At 43.7% G+C, this 22,918-nt stretch overlaps 1 protein-coding gene across 4 annotated transcripts; it reads left to right on the top strand.

Moving 5' to 3' along the window:
• The first annotated feature begins 4,878 nt into the window (after positions 1-4,878).
• olfm1b (olfactomedin 1b) lies at positions 4,879-22,830 on the top strand. 4 transcript variants are annotated; one of them, XM_071924037.2, is made up of 6 exons: positions 4,879-5,301; positions 12,778-12,927; positions 13,814-13,969; positions 15,818-16,037; positions 19,818-19,924; positions 21,391-22,830. In XM_071924037.2, exons 1-6 carry the CDS (start codon positions 5,236-5,238, stop codon positions 22,063-22,065), a joined length of 1,374 nt encoding a protein of 457 aa, XP_071780138.1. In that variant the 5' UTR covers positions 4,879-5,235; the 3' UTR covers positions 22,066-22,830. The 4 variants fall into 4 exon arrangements, with proteins under 4 accessions (XP_071780138.1, XP_071780136.1, XP_071780137.1 ...); XM_071924035.2 differs by lacking the exon at positions 4,879-5,301 and adding an exon at positions 10,886-11,035; XM_071924036.2 differs by lacking the exon at positions 4,879-5,301 and adding an exon at positions 10,886-11,039 and having other exon boundaries at positions 12,788-12,927.
• The last annotated feature ends 88 nt before the right edge of the window (positions 22,831-22,918 follow it).

Genomic DNA, 22,918 nt, shown 5'->3' with positions numbered 1-22,918 from the left:
TGTTGCACATTTGTTTAAAATGTACTTTTATCAGGGGGCCCAAGCTTGCTAGCGGCGCCCCTGCATACACACACTCAGCTGTTAAGATGTTTGACAGTGAGTTTGTGAACAGAACATATGTTATCAGACTGGAAGTTCTAAATTAAAGAGCAAGTGTGTGTGAGAGTTTGCATCTACGGTTTTTCTTTTGTTTTCTGAATGTGTCTGGATCTTTTTTGGAATGGGTGCAATGATGGCAGAGTGTGTGTGTGTGTGTGTGTGTGTGTGTGTGTGTGTGTGCGCGTGGGATGCATAATGCGTGTCAATTCAGGATTTTGTGCTGTTGTTGTAAATGCCTGCATTAGTCAAATCACAGTGCTTAGTGAGTGGATTAAAGGCAGGGCCTGAGGGCTGGCCTGTGGGCTTCTCCACCCTAGGGCCTAGAGTTGACTCTGTTTACCATAACAAACCATGTGGGTTCAGCAACACTCACAGCAGCAAACACCACCCATAGAGCCATCAACGCACATAAACATCTCCATCATCTCCCTAAATACCTGCGATTGTACGAGAGATAGATTCAGGGCATGGACAAAATAATGGAAACGCCTAACAATATATGCATATCAAATATCTAATAAGGAGAAGGGCCGCCTTTTGCCCTAAGAAAAGCTTCAATCCTCCTGCCAGGAGGCAGGAGGATTGAAGGCTGCCACACAAGTCCTACACTGTGTGTCGTGGGATATTGGACAATTCTTCAAGAAGGAACGACTCCATTTCTTTCAAGAATGAAGGAGGTAGAAATCTACGCTACACTCTTTGCTCCACAAAATCCCATAAAGATTTCAATCATGTTTAGATCTAGTGACTGGGGAGGCCATCGAAGGTGTTTGTCCTCATCCTGCCGTTTTATGATGTGTATATGTTTACACCGTTATTACACCGGAATATGGGAACGCCATGAGGGAACGGCGTTTGCACCATAGGTTGCACCTGGTCCTGCGAAATGGCCTCATATTCCTCAGCTGTTATACGACCATGCAGAGCAATCATCAGACCAAATGACTCCCAGTAGACGGCTGCCCATTTCATTACAGATCCACCGCCACGTTTAACATCTGGCTGCAGACATTGTGGGTTGAATAGGCATCCTTTGGCATTCTGCAAACATAAACTTGGCTGAATGTTGAAAAAAAGACTGAAAGACAACTTAGCAGACCATATTACATTTTACATTGCTCCTCGGGAGTTCAGTTTTTGCGCTCCTTACACCAGATTATGTGTCTTTGTGCAATGGACTTGGACACAAGCGGTTTCCGAATGTTTTGCCCTGCCATAAACACCAGCTTTATGAAGCTCACAGCATACAATTTTTGTTGGGACTCTGTCACAGAGGTGTTAATTTGATTCTGTGGATTAACAACTATCCTGTATGTCCATCTATGCCTGTTGGCGAGCTGCGACTTGCGACCGCTGCTCCTCTATGCTGATGCAGTTTGTCTGTGTTTGGAATATCTTTTCATGATTTTCGGTACCGTCCACGTCACCACATTAAATTATTTTGCAGTTTTGGTGACTGATGCACCTGCAGTTCTGGCACTGACTATTTGGGCTCTTTGGAACTCTGTTAGTTGCCTCATGTTGCTTTGAAAACTCACATAGACAGGTGGTGATTGTCGAACGTCTTTTAAAATGGACACATATACTGCTAATGAGCATTTAACTTAATATGACTCACCTGTGTAGCTGACATTTTAATTTTAATTGTGATTTAGTTAGTTAGATAGATAGATAGATAGATAGATAGATAGAAAGAATACTACCTCACCAGCCAAAGAAAAACTGTAACTCTAAACTACAAAGCTATACTGTCATAATCTTTTGCTCTTCTTTCTCCTTCTTTTTAACCTTCCTTTTCATTCACTCTCCTCATCCCCTTCAGTTCAATTCTCATACACTCTCTCGCCCTCCTTCCATCTCCCCTCCTCCTACCCATTCAGTCTCTCCATCCTCCTCCCCTGCTCTTTCCTTCCTCATCCTATGTGCAACACACATGTACTTTCTCCTTCTCATCTCCCCGAGGTCTGGAGGCTGACTGCAGATAGAGTGATTAGCCAATGCATTAATACTGAGTCAGGATCAACAGACTGGGTCCTCGGGCCTGTCCAGGCCTGCCGCTAAATCAGCTTTTTATGGAGCTCTCCCTGCTAGTGCAGAACGGATCATGGCCCAAACCCACCCAGAACTGTGGCTGCAGCACACTAAATGAATGGAGCATTTCCGAGACATAATAGAAGTGCGAAACATATATTTAATAGCTATCTGTGGCATCATCTCTGCAGAGAGTGCTGGGAGAAAGTGATGAATGGGAAGAGTAATGGCAGCGTGCCGGAGAGGAGAGACACAAATTCTATTAGGGCCTAAATTTAAACTGGAAGTCTTTTACTCAGTCTCTCCCTCTCTCTCTCTTACTCTCTCACTCTCCGTGAAGAATTTAATTAATGAAGAAACTGGACTCGTCTCAAATTTTGGAAGATTAATCAACATTTTTTGTGAAACTTTGATAACTACACCATACCTCAGCTGCTTAGTTAATACTAGAATTACAAAAAGAGGTAAAAGAGAGAGAGAGAGAGAGAGAGAGAGAGAGAGAGAGAGAGAGAGAGAGAGAGAGAGATCAGTCAAGCTCACCTATTCAATGTAACCTCACAGACCATTAACAGAAAACATATTATTTTACATACATCTACATGCAAACAAGACAATCCAGTATTATGGATTGACTGTGCTCACTGGGCAGGCATGGAGTCTTCAAGAATGGTATTTATGTGAGCAGCCTCCAATATACACTCACAAAATAAACATCCCCATGGTGATCTGCCCTGTTTGAACAGCTATTTCACCAAATAACTCTCTGGAGGTGCTCCATCATTTCAGTTTGCTTTGACACACAGTATCTTTGATTATAGTTCCATTCATCACATGTTTACTGCCATCCTCATCATCATCATCATCCTCTTCTACTATGCATCAGTAGAGTAGGAAGTGAGAACACACATTATCTTGTCCTCACTTCACACTATCTAGCACACACAGAATAATCAAATCTGTCACCATCATTAGAGGTTTATTTTGTAAAAAAAAAACAACTGGAGGGTAAAAGTATGCCAGGAACTGCCGTGTGCTAATTAGTCTTATTGGAGCTGGGTCTCTGCTCTTAATAATGTAACATTTTCACAGACACTCGTGTACATGTGCCCACACAGACACACACACACAAACACTCTTACAAGGCGGCTTCCCTATCCTCGATTGTCATTTTGCTCCTCAATAATAGAACACATCAGCAGACTGAATTAAAGGGTCTGCCATGCTCTGTGGCATCCACCGTGGCTCCACTGTTAATAATGCATTCTTTTGAGACAGACTCTAATGTTGGCCGAAGTGCCAGTGAGATGTGCCTCCCGCTGTCCGGCGTGTGGGCCGCACACCACGACACAGGGAGAGCTCCACGCCAACCAGCAACAGCTCCTCTTGATGGAGCATTCCGTTTCCATTACTCACAGATTTCATTCCCCTGCCCCATAATCAAATCCTCATTGAGTGCACTGTTGCTCGCACTGCAAGTCGCACAAAAAAAAAAAAAAAAAACACGTGCATTTGCGCGCGCCCACATACACACACTCATCGAACTTGTTTAATGGGAATAAAAGTGGTAATATCTGTTGCACAAAAGCATCGCAGAGGCTCCGTACTGACAGTCTTAGATGATATAACTGTATTACAGAGAACACAATAAGAGGCACCTTAAGCAGCCAGAGTGAGTAATGCACTTTAACTCTCTCGTCTTCAACAAAACATTGTACTACTGTTAAACCACGGATATAGGCTTCTCGCTTTAACCATTATCTCTTTCAGATACATCTGACTAAACTAAATCTGCCAGCAGAGAAATGGAAGTGCATTGGAGAAGGGCCTGTCTTGATGCCATTACCTCCGACAGAGAGCAGAGCAGCACCTAGGCTAATCAACTGCAATAGCTCTATGCATCTCAATGCCTCCAAAACAAAAGCTGAGACATTTAGCCAGCAGCTTCAGTATGCAGGGAGCCAAATGAGAGCTGTTGTGTCCGAGCCTACGTGCCTTTGAGCCATTAGCGCGTGATGTGATTCAGATAGGAGCCACATGCAGGCACCAGTGGAAGAGCTTCGAAACTACGTGGCCACCCAATTAAGAGCCCATTGTTGACATTCTCTAAGGAGCAAGTGCTGCACTGCCCACACAGAAACACTGCCCAGTAAGCCTTAAGTATCAAAGTAGAAGTCTGCATAACTCAAGGCATAAGAAAGCGCACAGCTAACCTGATATAACACACACACACACACACACACACACACACACACACACACACACACTATGGGTTAAATGCAGTCACACTACAAAATTCTCCATAAAAAGTGATGTGCTATAGGTGACGTTTTGCACATACCTGTAATGTTATGGATTTATACATAAATAGATAAAAAATAAATAAAAAATTATATTATAATTTCATAAGGCCATGAGGACTTATGAGGCCTACGTTTTTTTTTGTCATAATCAAATGGACTTATTTAATTATAATCATTATAAATAAGCATTTGTAAGTAAAAAAAACAAATGTTAACCCCTGAAGAGTGCATGTTGATTAGGCAAGAGAAAAAAAATGCTTTCTTTTATGATAGGTTGAAAATATTAAAAAGGAATCATTTTCAAAGGGCAACTTCACTCCTCTGTATCCTACTGGCAATTTAAATCTCCCTCTCTGGGCGATGCAACTTCCGTTTTCAGCACCATGTACAGCGCCGTCACTCTCATTTTTTCACCGAGAGCTTATACGGCAGCTTGAGGCGGGGAGGTAAAGTTTTGGCAATATCGGGAGTGAAGGTTTATAGCCTTGTATACGGTCGTGTTTGTGTCTCCTCAGCCCGATGTTCATCACAAGCCGTCGCGACGACTAAAGAGGGGGCACGGAGACCGAAGAGAGCGGCGCCGAGATAGGCTACCGAGATGAAATAAATATGCACAGAGACGATTCCGTACAACAGATCTCTCGCTTTCTGCTGGTGGGTTGCTGAGGGATAAAAAAAAAAAATCAAAAAAATCGAGCGACTTGCAACGCGAAAGAGACCCGAGAGGAAAGGACTGCTGTGCAGGGGGACGCAAAGGGACTTGATCTGCATGTGAGACCGCTGGTCCACACACCGGAGGCAAGAGATGCAGCCTGCGAGCAAGCTCCTGACTCTTATTCTCCTCATCTTCATGGGCACAGAACTCACCCAAGTAGGTTTTAACGCCATTTTCCCCAACCCTCATATAATAAAGCATAGGACCCGCGGTTAATTGGCTCCAGATCCGACAGGAGATTACCCGGTACCGCTGGTATAAAGAGCCCCGGCGAATTAGCCCTCCACCCCGCTTAAACAGATTAACGGGTGGGATTACATGATGTGAATACATTGTGCTTGACGGGCGAGGATAGATCCAGCAGAGCTCTATTCAGTATTTCTACCGCCGGGGCTGACAGACGAGCCAGGAACGGGAAAATATTGCACGATCTATCAATTGGTTTATGAGCAAATGTTCAGATTAATTAAACGCGGGGCTATTCCATAAACATTATATGTTGCCTCTGTATTCTCCAGGTAAGCTTTCTCTAATAAGGAACAGGCCATTCCGTTATTGAATTATACGCTGATGCTCTGTGGTGTTTTAAAGCAAGGCTCCACAATCAAAGGCTACAGCGTCTCACAGTTGGTGTTTTGAGCATGCTCAATCACCACAGAGTTACTGGATGATTTGACTTAGCCTACTGTATGTGAGGGGAGAATTTAGTCCAGCAAACAATGTGCAGCCACCCAGCTCAGTGCAACATTATTGGTTAATGAAATGTATCTCTGTGATTTTTTACTGGAATTAGAAATTATTGCCTGCTATCTATAGAGGCCACACAATGGCAATTGCAGCAGATAGCATAGTTTATCAGTATACTGCAATTAAAATTGGCTTTAGTTAGAGTTGCATTAGATTGTTGCCTATGACAAATTGTCATAAACAATACTCAACATTATCATGGTGGGAAGAGAGTGAGTGAATACCAGTTATTTACCAGGCCCTGCAGCCATAGGATTGATGAATTTGACAATTTAATTGCCCTTGCCGGGAGAGAAAGCCATATTTCATGGACTTCACTGTCACTAATTGTGTGAATCCAATTGCGGTTGGTTATTGAAGACTTAAAAAAATAAAAAAATAAAAAACTGTGCCACTAAGGTACTATCAATAAAGTGATCTATATTCCCAGTTCATTCAGCAAGTAGCCTACTTGAACTCCCAATAACATATACTCCAAATGACACATTCAATAAAATGTCTCATTCTGTAAGTACATCGCCACAGATCCTGATTCCCCTGACAACCAGCATGTTGGAACAATTAATTATCAATGTGTTATTACCTTGACAGAGTTATTTCATCAATTGGTTTTCACAAATTTATGAGAAATGTCAATCTGCTCTGAACAGAACATTTTTTATTCATGCAGCAACAGCAAGATTTTGACATTCATGAGAGATTTGATTTGTAAATCAATCAATGCTATGACCTCAGCTCAATCACCAGTGAATATAAGAACAATTTGATCTCCCTGCACTGGTGTAGCAAGTTCAAACATAAGATTGAGGATAGCTATACTTAAAAAATACAACCGCTCCCTCATCCAAAAACGGGCCTTTAGTAACACAACAAAGCATCCTGTATAGTCTTAATATAGACATACACTACAGCAGCAGGGTGCATTAAAATGCTGACACAGTTGAAGATTAGGCTGTTTTGTTTGCAATGATTGAGGCAGGCAGTCAGTCAGAGGAGAGGAGGAGAGAACTTGTTTCACTTTGGGTTTTCTGATAGTTGGTGTGGGTCAGGGCCGACATTGACAGTGACATTCTCTCTCTGACGGCCTGTGAGTGCATGTCATCTCTTAAAAGGTAAGTCGATATCCACCCTCAGCCTCCTGCACCTGCTGCCTTCCAGGACAACAGAAACACTAGACACTGACTGGCTCTCTCTATATATATACCCCCTCGTTACATAGACCTACGCACATCACACCGTCGTCAGGCCAGGCCTCTCCACACCACATCTCGCCTTGAAGCCAGATGCAGAGAGTGAGAGGTGGACAGGGGAACGGGGAGAAAGGAGAGAGAGAGCCTTCTTTTATTTGCGGGTTATTCATTAGATAACAGCATCCGAGCAGTGTGGCCTCAGGCTTTGATGTTGAACAATGACACACTCTTGCTGACCACATGAACCACCTTGCTTCAAGAGACTGTGAGTCAGTTGTGCTCCGGCAGTGACACTGTGGGTTGGCTGAGCTCTATTCTTAACGTCTGGGCGAGAGAGTGGGGAGATGCCAGAGTAAGCAGCCTGTTGAGAAATCAGCTTTGTTTCACTGTCAATACACGGTGTGCTGGATTGCTAAATCATTTCATTTGCCTGTTAATTAATGCAAGCTTTGTTAAAGGGTCTCTGCCACACACACAGACACTCACACACACACAAACACACACAGTCTTCAACAGATAGCTGCCTCTCCTTTCTAATTCCACCTGCGTTCATTCACTTCATTCGCTTACACTACAAAAACAAAAACAAAAGAAAGAACCCTCCCCTCTCCAAAAGGCTCCCTAACGAACCTGTTTGTAGACCATTGATAAAGACAGGTCACTGAAGGATTTGGCTATTGGCTGGTGTTCACACAGAGAAGAATAGTAAGCAGCCAGAGCAGCATCTGTTCCTCACCTAGTAGCTCCCCCATGGCTCCAGGCCCACATCCCACAGCATCTCACCGAGACCCTTAGAAAACAGATGGCACTGCTGTAGCAACCCTTTGACACCAGCCAACCTACATGCCATAGCTCTGCCTACAAGCAACCCACACACCAAGATTCACCGTAAAGCTGCTGCACAGGATGCTGGCGTGCTTTGCAGGCACACATAACTCTTCATTGTCTCGTCACGTCAACGCTTTTACTTTTACTTTGCTGCCCTCATTTCATCCTGCATGCACACATGCATGCGCGTGCACAAAGTTAAGAAGGCATTCTTTTTTAATTTGTGGACGTCAACATTGAACATTTGGTGCGGTTAGTCAAATTCAACTATAAGCCACAGTACTGTGCCAGCACCACCACCTCTATGCTGCTCGAGCTTGAAATATGGCACTAGTAAGGGAACATTTTGAAACTGTTAAGGATTTTTTTAATGTAAAAAAAAATCTGTTATCATTTCAGTTTTATGGTGAGGAAGTGAGATGGAGTTGAGCTGAGTTGCATTATGCGTGGTGTGATTGGCAGCTGGGGTTGAAGCTATTTATTATTCAGTATGGTTTGTTGAAAGACAGAGCGAGGGAAAGAGGGAGAGCAGAAGAGGAGTAGGTGGATACAGTGCATTTTGTAATGCACTTGTAGGCTGGAAATTTTATGTTTACTTTATCAACATTCTATAATAAATGCATAAGCGTGGCAGTAATTACAATACATATATATACACACACATATATGTATATGTATGTATATATATATATATATATATATACATACAGTATATATATTATGTTATATAAAATTATGTAGGGCAAGTTCAAACAAAAGATTGTGGTTTTAATTAACAAATCTCTCTCTTTCAATCACTCTCAAACAATAGATTGATAGACTGACTGATTGATTTCTGGGCAGTTTGTTTTCTTTATTCCCTCTAGTTTATTAGTGCTCTTGTAGCCTCCCTACTATTTCTCCATGTGTGACTAACTTGCAGTTGTTGCTCCGTTAAGTGCTGATTCCCAGAAGATTACCTCATATTAGAGATGGGATCCAAGAGAGGTTGGACTTGGTCTATTATCAGTTGCTAACCTTTCAATTGCTTTGAGCGTTTGCTTCAGTGTACCTCTAGTGAAGTTGAGTGGGACTCACACTCTTGTAACAGTCTCATTACTTTCATTGTGACAATGCAAGATTGATCAATCATAGAAGAGAAATTGAATCCATTCACACGGTATGTAAATCCAGGCTGCTGTGCATGAGCTGCACCAGGTGAGAAAAGACTAGGCTGGACTGGACAGGACAGAGCGGCCCTGGCACAGCGGTGAGCTGACCCCCGCCGGTACTTCACACTAATCTGTAGAGCCATCACTACTGTGAGCTCTCACACTAGGAAAGGTCAGAGAGAAGTGGAGAGATGAGGGAGAGAAGAGAGACAAATATAGAGGTGGAGTGAGTGCAAACTTTCATTTTATCTTTCATTTTTACCAGAAAACTGCATTATGGAGCAGATAGAAATAGCTGTGGATAGAGTGCCACTTCTGCTATTCTGGAGCCCTCATGTATCATGCAGTACTGCAATTTAGCCCATAGGCTGGAGCATTACCCAAGTATTGATGTTGAGATCAGCTCTGAGCAGATATTTTAATTTCAGAACATTGTCTCCTTACACTGTTAAAAAAATGAAAAGAGAAAAAAAGGCAATATATCCTACCAAAGAAAAAGCCGCAATTTACTGCACTTGTTAAATGCACCCTCATATTGGGTGGACCTAATAACCATATAAATCACAGAATATTAACATGTTGTGGTTACACACTGAAAGGACAATGCAAATTGACAAAATAACGAGAACGTGCCAAGCATTTTTGCAGGCCTGTTTTATTTTTACGTTTTACGTGCTGCTTCCTTACATTAAAAAAAAAAAAAAAAAAAAAGCCATAGGCTTTTGATTTCCAGCAACACCCGAATCAGCTACACGATGGCGCCAGAGTCACATGTATTACCTCAACCATAAACCATATAGGCACGTCTGAGCTCACGGCATCTTACAGCCTACACAAAAACATGTTCTGATTCATTACAGCTGTTTTTTCTTTTCATTTAAAATTGACATGTATAGCTGAGAAGTGCTTCATGTCTGCAGTGTTTTATATGTTTATGCAGTATAGTAGCCTACAGTGTAGGCTACACATTTTGCAGTGGTTGTCAATCCACCCTTAGTCCATGCCCACACCTTGGAGCTAAAGCAAAGAAGAGTATTCACCTATAATTGCAAGGGGTGTTCATTATTTTAATTCCAGGCCAGGTTTACTTTCGGTGAGCCGAGGAGGTTCGCCGAGAGCTGTCCCACCTTAGGGGGCAGTGGAGCAGAGAAATGTCACGGCCATAGGCTAAATAAGCTCTCAGCATCCCGCCACTGTGTCGCCCGACCTCAGCCGCACTGCTCATTGTCATTCCCCCTGGGCAGAGTATGGGGCAGCTATGGGCGAATCAGGCGCAATCCGAGATATTACCATGAACGGACCCCAACCTGGCTGACATCATTGCGTCTGGCAATATAGATAGATCCGTAGTACCTCCTCCTTCCCTCTCTCATCCATTCGGAGCAGGCTGTGTGTAGTCAGTGGCACTTAATCACAGAGCGCACCAAGGCAGGAGGCGGACCGTCGGGCGTGAACGAAATAGTAACGGAGAACCGGAGAGCCACCAGTGTGCGGGACAGCGCAGAAAGGGGAGGAGATATTCAGAGGGCATTTTCCTCTTACATTCACCGGCCACTCTCGGTTTTATTCCGTTTTTCCTTGTACTCGGCCAGGTGCTGCCGCTCATCTTTGACCCGATCTTACCTTGCCGTTTTGGTCGTCTCTATCGCGTCCGAATCGTTCACCCCCAGTCCTTCATTGGAGATGTCCAGGAAAAGACCTGCCGAGCCGGACTCCCGGATAAAACAACAAGCGCCTCTGGGCAACATGAGTCGCCTCCTTTGTTTCTCACCGGAGTCTGTAGAATGAAGACGGCCTAAATAAAAGAAAAAGCAGAGAGCAAAGATGTCGGTGCCTTTGCTGAAGATCGGCGTCGTGCTCAGCACCATGGCGATGATCACCAACTGGATGTCGCAGACGCTCCCCTCACTGGTGGGGCTCAATACCACCAAGCTGACAGCGGCACAGGGAGGGTACCCAGACCGGAGCACGGGAGTAAGTGCGCAAGTTTCGCAATTCCCTGGGGCTGGTTCGGTTTTCTTAATGAATGTCGATTGTTCTCTGAGTCATAGGCCTAATTCATTGGGAAATATGTGCTCTTTGGTTTTGGCGTTTGGCTCATAATTAAGTGGAGTATACGCTGTCGCTCCCTCTCCAAATCTCCCACTTCGGCCAGCGTGATTTGTTTGCCAGTCGGATGCAAGAGTAAAATCTTGCAGAGACGTGACTGATATCTTCCACCTGGGTTTGGTGTTGCCCCGGGTATAACCTGCTCCTGGGCGGCTGTCTCCGTCGACGTGAGCGCACTGTGACGGAAAAGTCTGTCATTGAGAAAAGAGACCCGTGGTGGAAAATGAAGTGATGGATATGAAATTTTCAGCGCAGTCTTTCTCAGCCCGAGACAGCGGGAGACCTCACTCTTCCTTTCACACTCTGTGTGAATGAGAGGAGCGTCCAAAGGCAGGGTCCTGTTACGCAGGATAAAGCTCTTCTTTGTTTCTACATCAGGCTCCTGGCAGATTCTGGGCTGCTACTATAATCCGTTCAGTGCCGTAATAACATGATCGAGGTGGTTTGCACTTGGAGGTAGAAGGATAAATGTTTAAATTCCATACACGAAACACACTTGTTGTCACCTGGAAAATACTACTACTATTACTACTACTACTACTACAACTACTACCACCACTAATACTACTACTAATAATAATTGCATGGTTCAATTAATATTGAATCAAGAGATATTCACCCTATCACATAAAATCTTTAGATGTCTACCGGTGTAATTAGATTTAGAGTTTACTGATACATGGCAATCATGGCTGTAATCATTTTAACATGAGCATATGATGATTGGGACTTACTACCAGTATGGGATTCCATTTTGTTAATTTTGCCAGTGACCAATTTACTTGGTCACTTACTCTACTTCATTGATTTGAATCGATATATTGGCTTTTGTGGTACAGAAATAGCTTGCAATATCAAGACAGGTGCTTGATAGTGATTTCCTGTGGCGTGTCAACATCCTCAGGTAGAAAACAGTGCAGCGGATTGACAGCCACTGTAATTGCTCTTTTGAGATTCTGCAGAGTCACTGCTTGTCACTAATTGAATCAATCAGCAGGTCTGTCAAGTGAGTTTTACCTGGCTGATGTACAGTTCCTCCTCATAGAATTAGTACTACTCAGCTTCACTGATGAATGTCTTGCTTTCCAAAGTCACTCATTTAAATCATATCCACTCTCAAAATAAAGCCTAAATATAATTGGTTAGTAACTGGAGTTGTCACTCTACCTAGCGTCATACACCTCGCACTTTCCACTTGGAGCATTCACACACTTGGAGGAAAAAAAAGTGAATGAGTAATGGGAGTAGCTTGGGCTTGTTTGGTTGGCTGCATCTTCCCCTTGCTTGGCATTTGATGATTTGATGGCGCAAAATGGGTGGAGCCTGGTGGTTTGTGGTGTCCAGATGGTGATATGCGTAATCTTGTGTTAGCATGAAACAGGCGTGATGTAAGTGATACTGTGGAAGCACAAATAGCGCTGAAGCGTCCTCCTGGGTCATAGAGGTGTATGTGGGTGGGTGATGTTATAGTACAGTGTGTGTTTTTTTTTTTCTTGTCTGAACTGTTCATTCTTTGCCTCCACACCCACTGCTCCCCTCCCCTCTCCTTCTGCAACGTCATGATTCAACTCCCCTCTTTCTCTATTCTTCCGTACCTTTGTCCTCAGGTGTTGCCAGCAAACCCAGAAGAATCGTGGCAGGTGTACAGTTCAGCCCAGGATAGTGAGGGGAGGTGTGTCTGCACTGTGGTGGCGCCCCAGCAGTCCATGTGCTCACGGGACGCCCGCACCAAACAACTGAGACAGCTGCTAGAGAAGGTAATTACCACTTACTCCTTAGCAACGCATGACCCAACCAGTGAAAGTCATTCATTGCCCAAATCCCCCCCCCCCCCCCCCCCCCTCCCCCCCACACATACTCACACACACACACACACACAAAGACAAAGACACGTGCGTACAGAGAGGCTTACCCGTGTTTGTGGCCCTTCAATCACCTCCCTGCCCGTAAGACAAGAATAGGAATCATGCTCTAATGAGCTCCCTGGAAACCGAACAGGCATCATGGGAGGCAGCTATACACTCCCGCTCTCTGCGAGCTGCTCTTATACTGTACACTGCCCAAGCAACGCATACGATGATGCAACACAGCTCAATACTCTTACTCTCAGATAAGACTACGCTGTTTAAAGAAAAAGAACATCTAACCAAATTGGTGGTGGAATTTTCTTCCTTTTTATTTAGGGAGGGGATAATCCCAAAATAATCTGGAGTAGAGCAGCTATTACATTTCCCTATCATCACACAGGCTGCCAAAAAAAAAAAAAAAAAAATCATGGGCATCCACTGATCTCTCCTGAATAAATAGAAGACGTGCCAAGTTCATGGCAGAGTTTCTGGCTCCACAATAGAGAGATTTGGAGAGGAAACCAAATGTCTTAACAGTATGCATTCTACACCATGTGTCTTAGGCCCCTGACTAGTTGGCCTGATGTCAGCTTGAGTTTGTTGATTTTGATGAGTAGTTTCAGACACCTCTAGCAGCCAATATGTATTTAACATTGCCAGGAGAAAGCAAGCCAAAAGAAAATATTGAAAGTCTGGTGCATTCTTCTCTACATTCGATGCTCATTTTACTTTAAACGATTAGAAGTGCACTCTGTTACTCAGACGCATTTGTGTCCGTCTCCCTGTGCCACCTTAGGTCCAGAACATGACCCAGTCCATCCAGGTGCTGGACCAGCGGACCCAGAGGGACTTGCAGTATGTGGAGAAGATGGAGGTCCAGCTCCGTGGTCTGGAGACCAAGTTCAGACAGGTGGAGGAGAACCACAAGCAGAACATCGCCAAGCAATACAAGGTACAGAGCCAGTCCTTTTAGCCATCCCTCGCAGGCTGATGCCATCCACCCAACCACCATCCTTTCACAGCTGCTATGTAGCCCACACACGGCCCACCATGCTGTGTGTGTGTGTGTGTGTGTGTGTGTGTGTGTGTGTGTTCCCACTGTGGAGATGGTTCAGAATGGCCTAAAGCACCATCCCACACCCACATATTAATTAATTCATAATGCTGTAACAAAAGAGGTAAAATAATTTGAAATATGTACTCAACATCAATATCCCTTATTATATTTCACACCAATTACTTACTCTATTCACACTAAAATATACTAGTTTTTCTGGATCCTTTAGACGGGACAGTGCAGCGTTTAATTTCCCAGTGAAGTAATTCACTCCTACTCTGTTTTTAGTTCTTGCTACCCGTAGGCGCATGTAGTGCCTTTATAAAACTGTGTTATGGAATCCTAAATTAAGTTTTAGATAAGGAGATAAAATTACTTTTTACCCTACTGACCAAAAAATGATAAAGTGATATACAGTGAAGTCCAAGAGGTTTAAAGTAGTGTCCTGCACATGGGACACACTGCCTTAGTAGTATATGATTTGATTAAAGAACAAGACTTTTTCTTCCAAGGTTTACTGTCCTATAACAACCAAGGTACCTTGAATAAATGGTGTGACCGTAACTCACAAAAATGCATTATTTCAATGTAGCAATAATGGATATTGATGGACTTGACTTTTTGTCATAGAGATCTAACCCCAGTACTATGAATCAAAAGCAGTTTCAGTTTGACATCAGTGTTTCTACCATCCCACCTGCACCACTTCATTTATGTGCTCACATCACCCGTGCATGCTTGAAACCTCATGCTGCCAGCATCGTATTCAATGCATGTGTGCAATTTTCTCTAATCAAGTGTGTGTACTAAGTCTGTGCGTATATGTGTGTGTCTGTTAGACTTAGGTTAGCAAGCTAGCCCCTGTCAACAGTCTGTCATTTTCTTGCTTGCAGGGCTAACTTTAAGACATGTAAAGAGAGCCACAGGGAAGAAGAGGCAGGTCAATCCCAGATTCCCCTGAACTGGGCCACAGTACTGAGAGCATTTGGGCGTCAAACAGTTTATTTACCTTTAGCACCATTAAGACTAAGAAACCCCACCCCTCTCCCAAACCAACCAACCACTGATCTCTTCCTGCATGTTACTGCTGTCAAAGTTTTCCATCTAAAAGCTTTTCCAACGTAAATACATTTACTATTATTATTATTATTATTATTATTATTATTATTATTATTATTATTATTACTATTATTATTATTATTATTATTATTATTATTATTATCAACTAATTGCTGTTATTCCTTTTATTTTACTTTGGCTTTTGTCTATGCATATTTGGTTACTAAACAAATCTATACATAAAAATATAGACGTAAAATTCGAGACACTTTGTTGTGTGTGACATGTAAAAGCATGTAATCCTTAATAAGATGTTGCATTTTAAACGATGATGACCAATAAAGAGCTTTCCCAATTGTTGTCGGTGTACCGAGGGCTTGCTTTAACGGCTGGTCAGCACTGGGACGGAGCCACCTGCTCTGCTCGTCCAGCGGGTGGAGAATATTTGCCGGGTTTGTTTGCTCCGACACACACTTGCACAGACAAACACACTGTGTACACACACTGACCATGCACACAAACAGGGGTCTTCATGTCAGTGAAGAGTCAGGATAGATTAGTGTAGTCAGGGTCAAGACAGGTGTTTTCCTTTTTTTTTTTTTTTTTTTTTTTTTTTTTCTGGACAGGGGTCTCTCTTTATTTGTCGCGCATGACACTGAACCGAGCTTATTCTAATCCTTTCAGGCCATAAAAGCGAAAATGGAGGAGCTTAGACCGTTGATACCAGTGTTGGAGGAGTACAAAGCCGATGCCAAATTGGTATTGCAGTTTAAGGAGGAGGTCCAGAATCTGACGTCAGTTCTAAGCGAACTTCAGGAGGAGATGGGGGCCTATGACTACGAGGAGCTCCACAACAGAGTGTCAAATCTTGAGGAGAGACTCCGAGCATGCATGCAAAAATTAGGTAGGCACAGAAAGTTGCTGGCACACACTCTCAAACATGCACAAACACCCCACTTACATATGCTGTGGCTGACCAGAAAGAGATCCTCAGGCACGTTCACATGACACTACAGAACATTTCAGGAATATTGGATGTGCGAGACTGCAGCGCTCTGCCACACAAATGCACAATACACACAGATTCTTACAAGACATTCACCATTCATACTTTATGGATCTTCTGTTAAATTCTCCTTCCTTGGAAGAAACAAGGTTGCACACTTTTTAACTTCACATTTTGTCTGTGATAATTTTGCACATTATCATTAGAATGTACTGTGGTGAATCTGCTGTAGTTTCTCACATACAACTGACCTCCTGTCATGGAATTGATGGAGTTGATTGGGCTACTAATGGTACTTGTGAGGCGTTGTACATGGGTCCACAGGTATACGCACACACACACACACACACACACGCACACACACGCACGCACACACACACACACACACAGGCAGAAAAGAGAAGTGGTGATGGCTTCTCAGTTTGCAAGTTCTCATCACATTCTCATCTCTGTTTTTAGCCCCTGTCTCAGTCTACTCACACCTCTGTCACAGCCCACAGTGCTAATAGATGCACGCCCACACCGCAGTGACTAAGAGATATTACAAGAGCAGAGACAGTTACACGTCTCACAACATGGATATATTGTCTCCGTGTTTCAAATTATTCCGTGCAGGAGGACAGAGGGAAACTGGGAAAAGCTTATTGGTAAAAATGCCTGCTGTCCGTGTTTGGAAGGCTAGTAGTGACTCCATGATTGTAGTCCACATTGAAAAACACATGCCATACACAAAGCACACACGGATTCCCATGCATGCAGTTCTGCCATCAGATACAGTAGAATGTCATTTATCTAACCTTCAGGCTTCAAAAATGACTGACTTTAACAGACACACTTAAATAGAAACAATATGCAACAATGCATACTGCAAATATGCAACAAATGTATTTTATTTACTGTGCAACACTGATTGAATTTCCTTTTTGATACATGCATTTAAAAAAAATGTTTCATGGTAAATTACACTTCATGCACTGCAAAAGCATGCATCATTGTTTGACCTGGTATTTCAGTGTACTTTGGTCATACAAACATTTCACCAGGTTTGGACTAGCAAGATTCTATTTTTCTACTATACTACACATGCACTTCATTGGCCCCCTGCCCCATTTTTTCTTCTGTCATTATCTCTCTTTATCCATCCATACCCACTCTCTTTCATTTTCTCCATAGGTATCTCCTTTTGTTCAGGTCCTCCTGGTCCAGTCCACTACTGGACTGGACCAGGGGTGCTGTTCCTTTTTTCACTCACAGATCAGTGCACATGCCGCTCCTCTCATCTGTGGACAGGCATCCAAAGACAGGAGAGCAGGGAACTGCAGGAGTTACTCCAGTGTGTGTGAGATCAGATGAGATAAAGGCGAGGTCACCCAGCGAGGGACCGGCTCAGGCAGAAAAGAGAGCGGCTATTCCTTTCATCTTCACACGATCGCCTGCTACACAAACAGGCACTCATGCATAGCACACACAGATACACTCCGATATACTCCTGTCATTGAGATTAAGCTTGCGAAGGTCACTAGCCACATTTGCATCAACAGAACAATGCAGAAAAGAGCAGAAATATAGAGTGGTGCAAAGAGTTGGGCTGGAGAAATTGGAGTATTAAATAATAGATAGAGCGAGCGCGACAGGAGGAATTGATAGAGGGTGGTAAGGAGAATGAGAGAGTGAGGGAGGGCAGGAAAAGTGAAAGAGAGTAGCTAGGGCCCCTGTAGACTTGTCCTTCATGCTGTTTTGTGCTAGAGAGAGTAACAGCCCGGTGGCTGTGGGGACACAATGGCCATCGATCAAGGGGACATGGCAGCTTGCTGGGCAATAATCAAATAAATAAATCACCTTGTGTGATGCCCTAGAGCTGTGGAGTCAGGGAGAGATGCAGGCAGATCCAGCCCCATCACACCGAACTACTGATGGATGGGGCAGGAAGGCCATACCACCACACATCCCCCGACAATCTCTTCTGCTGCCATTGCACTCATCTTCTGCTTCCTCCATATAGAACACAGTTACAAGACATAATATTTTAGTACCATTTACTTTTCATGCCGTCCTCTCTCTCCCTCTCTCAGACAAGCTTACCCTCTATCTTTGTCATCATTTCCCCACTCCCTTCACTCACTCGCACAAAAAAACAAATATTCATTGTCCGGGATTCAGTCTTCATTCTATATCCAAATCCTCACATTCCAGGGCAGGGGCTGATGGCGTTCTTGTTATTTCAGCTCCAGTTTCCATTAGGTTTTCCACTTGCTCTGCCCTCTGGTTTGGCCAGGCAAATTCAGGCCAAAAGGGGATTAGACCCTGTGTGCATCTCCAGAATGCAGATCATCAACAGTGGCACAGGCTCCGCAGCACCCAGCAATGGTAGTTGTCATCTAAAGATAGAGCCATGATTAGAGAAAAGAAATAAATAAATCAATGGCCAATGGATTACTACGGTCTGTAATCCCACTGAGGGTTACGTAAGGGACTCAGCCTCCACTAGGATAGTACATTCTACTCATGTGACCACGTGTTTGTCTCTCAGCTGCCGCTGAGGTGTGATGCACACACATATTCACAGGCGCAACATATGGTGCGTACATAGAGGCGTACACACACATACATAACACACACACATTCACAGAGCCTAACTTATGCCATTTCTTTCGGAAATGTGACTGTGTAAGTGAAAGGAAGTTGATAAGATGCAAAGATGTGAGACAGACAACAGAATGAGAGTGACAGAAGCAGAGGAAACAGCAATCTAATTTGGATCCTATGACTACTATATATAATCACATTTCACAGCACTCAAGAGCCAGAGAGACGACGGTATGGGGGTTATAAAGAGAGAGGGGAAAATGTGAGGATGAGAAGGGTGCAACTCTTAAGTTGCAGAGAGAGAGAGATACCGATGAAAACTGAAAATGAGCCATCATCAGAGTCCCACTCTGTAAATTAGCATATCAAAACCGCTCATTACTTGCACTGGAAAGAATTAACTCATCAGAGCCATCTAATTGATCTTTGCCCTGCCAAAACACATTCTGAACAATGGCCCTCATTTAAATGAATGGCTATACTGCAGTGGCAGTGCAAAGTATTGTTATTCTGGAAAATCAAACAAGAATGAGGTTATTCTCTGCCTGTTCATAATAATGGGTACATTAGTCTGACCAGCTCTCAGTCATGAGGGACACGCAGCCTAGTGTTAGTTTTGTCATATTCATATTAACACCTCAATCAACACTAATTAACACCACGCCAGCTTACAACCAACAGACAGGAGTAGAATACACAGAAGCTCTCTCTCTCCTTTTCCCACTCTCTCTCTCTCTCTCTCTCTCACTCTCTCTCGCTCCCTCTCTCGCCCTCTCGCTCTCTTTCCCTCGCTCTCTCTCTCTCTCCCTCTCTCTCTCGCTCTCTCTCTTTCTCACACATTGCACACAGTAAAACAGGCATAAGCATGTGTGAACTGAATAATAAGCACCTCTCACACATCACACAAAGAGAAAGGCAGAGACATAAAAACATGCACATTTTGGGAGTCAATTCCCTTCTCCTTCAGGCAAAGAACTTTTGCCTAAACGTAAATTAAAATGAATCCCTTTTTAAGAAAGATTCAATGAGCCCAAATAACCAAACAGGTGTGCTATTGTCCTACCTATCCCTATCTCAAATGTTTCCTTGCAGCATGTGGCAAACTGACTGGCATCAGTGATCCCATCACCATCAAGACATCTGGATCTAGGTTTGGCTCCTGGATGACTGACCCTCTGGCACCTGAAGGAGATACAAGGGTAGGTAACCCCTCCCCCTCCCCCACTCCCACCCCTTTAGCAACCACCCACCCACCCAGATTGGGATAACACAATCTATACAGTCAACAAGTATATAGACAAAGGCTCTCCTTTTCATATGTATTTGCATCTATAAACATAAAAAGCAGGGGTTACGTTATCATATCTGCTTCTTGCTAAATATCCTAGATGCTTCTGAACACAGACATACCCACGTTCCACATACATCAGTTAGTGGGACAAAATAAATGCAATTTCACTGCCTTTAAACCTTTAAAGCTGATGCACTGTTCTTAAATCAGCTAAATCAGCTCATCATCTAATTTACCTTTGTGGAGCTATGCATCTGTTGGCTTAATAAATGGGCCGGCTTTCATAACTAAAACACATTAAAACGAGAATACAAAGGATAAATCTGTATGGTTTATATGAGAAGCTAGATGGCCCAGTGGGTAATGAAGGGAGGGTGCTGGAGAGAGAGAGGGTTTATTTGGCTGTTAAACATCAACATGCTCTTTATGCTCCTGGCTTTATGGAATACATTAATAAAAAGACAGAACACACGAATATCACATTCGCAAGGAAAAGTACAAAAAAATAGTTCTTTAGTAGAACTTGTGAAGAACCAGCATTTACCACATGCTGGTGTGTGGATTTGCACGATGCTTCATGTAGGCTAATGTCCAATTATTGTGACGGGTTGACTGTTTAATATGTATAGTGATACTGCAAAAGTTTTAGTAGCAGGGGTGAAGGGTAGTGCTGACTAAGATTATGTTTAGCATGCTGTAAAGGCAACTTTAGTGTAGAAACGAATGAATTTTGCTAAGAACACAGGAAAGTGTTGCATGACGATCGGCGCAGAAAGGAAGCATGAGTCTAATTGATCAGAGTAGACAGGTCTCCTCTGCTTCTCTTTCATCTCTGGGTTTCCTTAGCTTTGAGTTTTCTGGGCCCTGGACGACCCGCTTCCTTGATCTGAATCATTTTTAAGTCAATCACAGCACAAGGAAGGGGGTAGGGGGTGGGGTTCAGGTGTCTCTGTCCCAGTGAGACAGAGGAAGTGGTTGAGCCTCCAGCAGCTCCGGAATGAGATCTCTCTGCCCATCGCCACAGGAGCCAGCAGGAAGCTAGGTCAAAGCAGCTGAGACGGGCCTTTTATCTAGAATGATGGGCATTATCCCTGCGGGGCCAGGCTCATCCCACCCTGTGGCTGTCATCCTGACTGTTTGTATTCAGAAGCCGCCGGATCTCAGCCTGCTCCGCTCCTCCAGGAACTGGCATCTCTAACTTAATTAGGATGCTTGTTGACGGTGTGATTTGATTTATTCTGCGGGGTAATGCGTGATTTACATATAGTATATGATTCAGATATTCACAAAGGTGATGATGATGGGAGTTTTTAGCACTGCAGTATTTCATTGGCGTTAAAGATCCCTTTTGTCTCCCTCGTCATGCTGTTTTAGGTCTGGTACATGGATGGTTACCACAACAACCGCTTCGTGCGGGAGTACAAGTCCATGCAGGACTTCATGACGACGGACAACTTCACGTCCCACCGGCTGCCCCACCCGTGGTCGGGCACAGGTCAGGTGGTCTACAACGGCTCCATCTACTTCAACAAATTCCAGAGCCATGTCATCATCAAGTTTGACTTCCGCACCTCCTCCATCAGCAAGTCCCGGCAGCTGGACTACGCCGGCTTCAATAACGCGTACCACTACGCCTGGGGCGGCCACTCCGACATCGACCTGATGGTGGACGAGGGAGGCCTGTGGGCCGTGTACGCCACGAACCAGAACGCTGGCAACATTGTCATCAGCAAGTTGAACCCCAACACACTGCAGATCATCAAGAGCTGGACCACCAACCACCCCAAAAGGAGCGCCGGCGAGTCCTTTATGATCTGTGGCACGCTCTATGTCACCAACGGCTACTCCGGAGGCACCAAGGTCTACTACGCCTACTCCACCAACTCCTCTACCTACGAGTACATCGACATTGCCTTCCAGAATAAATACTCACATATCTCCATGCTGGACTACAACCCACGTGACCGCGCCCTCTATGCCTGGAACAACGGCCACCAGGTCCTCTACAACGTCACACTGTTCCACGTCATCCGCTCTGAAGAACTGTAACCGAGGAAGATGGATTAGATACGTACATGTCGTCTGTGTAGAGATTTCCATATATACAAAAATATATCTGCAAAAGAAAAAGAGACATCATGGCGAGACCATTCTATTTACTATATCAAATGACTTCTACAGAGAGACTGCATCAAACCTGAATGCAAAGTGGATTGAATGTGCATATACATGACGTTGAATTTAAAAAAAAAAAAAGCTAAAATTGTTTGCCACATAGAAAACGATTGTAATACAAATAGAGTTTAACAGTAGGCTATATATCGGATTTAAAAGAACAAGAACAGATGCCAAAAAAACATCACGCCTTTTTTATAATGGAAAACCAACCTAGAAGATCATTCCTGTGGCTCTGGTTCTTCGGCAGTAATCCTCCCACCTGAACTTCTCTTTTGGACATGGGGGTCCTGCACAAAGACTATGGTACTGGTAATAAACTGTTTGCCATCCTGGACCCCCAGGTCCCATGGACAGACAGAAAGAGGGTTGATCACTCTTGCCGGAAGACTTGCGAGCCTATGACGACAGTCTGTCACACATATCCTTTTTATCAGTACAGTAGCAAATCAAAGTCTGTAGAGAACAACAACAACAATAACAACATCCACTAAAAGACCTGAAGGCACTGACTGTTGGCAGCACTATTGTTTGAGATGATTTTCCTGTGTTTGTGACTATGTGTGAAAAAGGCTTTCTTTGCATGAGTGTTTTCTATCACTCTGGTCTGCTCTTCTGAATGTCTTTTTGCTGTATGATACTAGAACTATAAAAAAAAAAAAAAAAAAACCACAAAGAGGGGAGGGTGGGAGGGGAACGGGATAGAATACCTTGGGGATTTGAGGAT

Source organism: Centroberyx gerrardi, chromosome 2 (assembly GCF_048128805.1).
Source record: "Centroberyx gerrardi isolate f3 chromosome 2, fCenGer3.hap1.cur.20231027, whole genome shotgun sequence".
Classification (NCBI taxonomy): domain Eukaryota; kingdom Metazoa; phylum Chordata; class Actinopteri; order Beryciformes; family Berycidae; genus Centroberyx; species Centroberyx gerrardi.
The sequence above is the reverse complement of the archived record's forward strand: the minus strand, read 5'-3'. Positions and strand labels throughout refer to the sequence as shown.

Excerpts from the sequence above, each read along its gene's own strand:
- olfm1b (XM_071924034.2), top strand. The coding sequence starts at position 10,886 with ATGTCGGTGCCTTTGCTGAAGATCGGCGTCGTGCTCAGCACCATGGCG. Across the intron at positions 13,970-15,817 it reads ACATCGCCAAGCAATACAAG|GCCATAAAAGCGAAAATGGA; the intron begins GTACAGAGCCAG and ends TAATCCTTTCAG. Across the intron at positions 16,038-19,817 it reads AGCATGCATGCAAAAATTAG|CATGTGGCAAACTGACTGGC; the intron begins GTAGGCACAGAA and ends GTTTCCTTGCAG.